Consider the following 2,589-nt stretch of genomic DNA (forward strand, 5'->3'; position numbering starts at 1 on the left):
GATGTGGGCCTTTTTTCTTTCTGGATAACTTTGCTGGTTATTTTATTGAAGTCTGTTGAGTGAAGAGCCTGAAATGACGTAATCGGGTTGCACACAACCTCAGCTTCGGTGGACATGAACTCAGTGAAGTGCCTTAAACTTGGAAACGTCCCATTTTCTTTCATGTACAGAGTAGCCTGACGATTCCACCTTGCAGCTGCCCAGTTCGGTAATTTTTGAACAAGTTTTTGGTTTTCTTCACAATCGTTGAGAATGCTTAAACCTTCTATGTGTGGTATAGCTTCATAACATGTTTGAATGAAATCAGCAAATGCTCTAAATCCTATTGAGTCATTTGTTTGTATCTTTGGCCATTTTGTTAGTCTTTCTCTGTACGCTTTCTGTACAATAAAAGGATGTCCATACCTTTGATTGAGGCGTTCCCACGCATCCTGATAGGCATCACTGTCGTTTCTGTAGAAGATGCCATCAAGCGTTTGTCGAGCTGAACCTCCTACATATTTCTTTAAGTAGTGTAACTTGTCTGCAGGTGATATGTTCTTTTTATCAATGAGTGCAGTAAAAGAAGCTTTCCACTCGATGAACTCTATTGGATCGCCTGTGAACGTGGAGGGTTCAGACATTGGCAGTCTGTTTATGGCGACACTGTCCTGTAATGCTTGGGCCAAATAAAGGACATCTGTTTGTAAAAGTGAGGTGGACACAACGTTGCTGTTAGGGACCTGAATGGGAACAGAAACTATAGAAGCCTTTTGAGTTGCTCTAGCACAGTCAACATGAACGCTGCTCACGCTCTTTATCTCCTGGTCATAGGTTATTAATCTAGCTCGTGCAGCCTTTAACTCCCTTTCAGCCTTTAATCTCTCTAACTCACGTTTTTGAGATTCTAACTCCTTTCTCTGTCTTTCCTCCAAAAGTTGAATCTTTTCTCTTTGTTTTTCTTCTTCTAATAAAACTTCATACTCTGCCTCCTTGGCAGCTAACTCTGCAGCAGCTTCTGCTCTCTTTACATCTACTACTGACCTTGTAGAGTTTGAATTACTGGCAGCTGAATGTTTACTTGAGTGCGTGATGGAAGAACTATAAATGGATTGAGCATAGTCTGGATCAAGAAGTTCACGTAGACGTGCCTTCACTTTCTTACTGTCATAGTTATCTATGCCTGAGAGTCTTTCATATGCAACTCTTATAATGTCATTGGTGACTGCTTCGCATGCATCTATAAGTCGCCTTGTGTCACTACAGGGAGTAATGATTTCCCTTATTTCTGTGTATAACTTTATGACATTATCTCTTTCTCTTTCTAAGATGTCCATGAGTGAAGCAATTTGACTGTTTGTTATGTCTCCTTTCAATTGTTCTCTTGTTGTGCGTACTTGCCTTTTCCATTGATCATAAACTTTAAGAAGACGTTTTTCCTTTTTGTGAGTTTCTTCCTCCTGATACGCTCGCATTTTTTCTGTAGGCCTCCTTTGACGAACAGAACTTTGAGCATCCTCTTCATCGTTGACTTGTAGGTCTTTGATGTACTTTATTTCCTGATCAGATGCTTCCATGCTTGATACTGAGAGTGGGTCGAACAACTTCTTAGTTCAGAGTGAAGCTCTTCTCAACTTGGGTCACGCTCTTACTTCTCCCGGAGGTGAAGTTACTCCTGGAGGATCAAGCTCTTACTGTAGCGTCCCGGTCGAAAAGATGTTCTCTTTAACTGATGGTTCACTTCTCTTTATTTAACAGCCTTTATGTGTGAACACACCGTAAGAGCTACAAATGCACAAACAAAACACTATTAGCAGCTCTTAGAGGTTCTAACCTTTTCTTTTAACTCAAAAAAAAACCTACTTTATGCAACAACATTACATCTACATCACGTGTATTTAATTAACCTACATTTCTATACTACAAATTAACCAAAATGTATTTCAACTGCTTTAACAGTTTGACAGTTAATCAAACATTAACATCGTTTTATATCAAAATACAAAATGTATGTTCAATAAATACAATATTCTCGATAAAACACCCACCTTGTTCCCTCATCAACCGAGTGCTATTTAACTAATTGCTTGGACCTTAGTTGAACCACCCTTTAGTTGTCTTCACTGAACTGCGACTTGTATGTTTGCTCATTCTCTGCACTATATCTTAAACAGACAACAGTCAGATACTGTTAGATGTCCGTACAAATTGCCTAGCAACTCCGACTTCCAAAAAAGAACAAAAAAAAACAAACTCCTTTCAAATCAAAACGTCAGTCAAAAAACAAACAACTCCCAGCCAAACGAGAAAACACCAAAAGAATACAACAAAACAAACAAAAAATCCAACCACACATACACGAATCAACAAAAGCTTTACATTCACATAGTGACTTAATTGTTCTATAAAATGGTATTTTGTGCCTGAAAACACATACTGCCCCTTTAAGTCATGAACCTGACAGAGGCATGTGAGGCCTGCAGTGTTTCAGCTGTTTGTCCAGGTTCTTTTGTGGCCTCCTGGATGGGACATCAATGTGCTTTAGGAATAACTTTGGTGGAGCTGCCTTTCCTGAGAAGGTTCACCGCTGTCTCATGGTTTCTCCATTTG

General features: G+C 39.4%; 1 protein-coding gene across 1 annotated transcript; it reads right to left on the reverse strand.

The window, feature by feature from the left end:
• Positions 1-9: 9 nt before the first annotated feature.
• On the reverse strand, positions 10-2,253 carry LOC106943281 (uncharacterized; the record flags this gene model as incomplete). Its single annotated transcript, XM_015026598.1, has 2 exons — positions 2,028-2,253; positions 10-1,764 (listed from the first exon to the last, which is right to left on the reverse strand). A coding segment is annotated over exon 2 (1,547 nt), but the record flags the coding sequence as incomplete, so codon positions are not given.
• Positions 2,254-2,589: the final 336 nt, after the last annotated feature.

This window comes from Poecilia latipinna, unplaced genomic scaffold (assembly GCF_001443285.1).
Source record: "Poecilia latipinna isolate Pla-1442-1.1 unplaced genomic scaffold, P_latipinna-1.0 Scaffold5083, whole genome shotgun sequence".
Classification (NCBI taxonomy): Eukaryota; Metazoa; Chordata; class Actinopteri; order Cyprinodontiformes; family Poeciliidae; genus Poecilia; species Poecilia latipinna.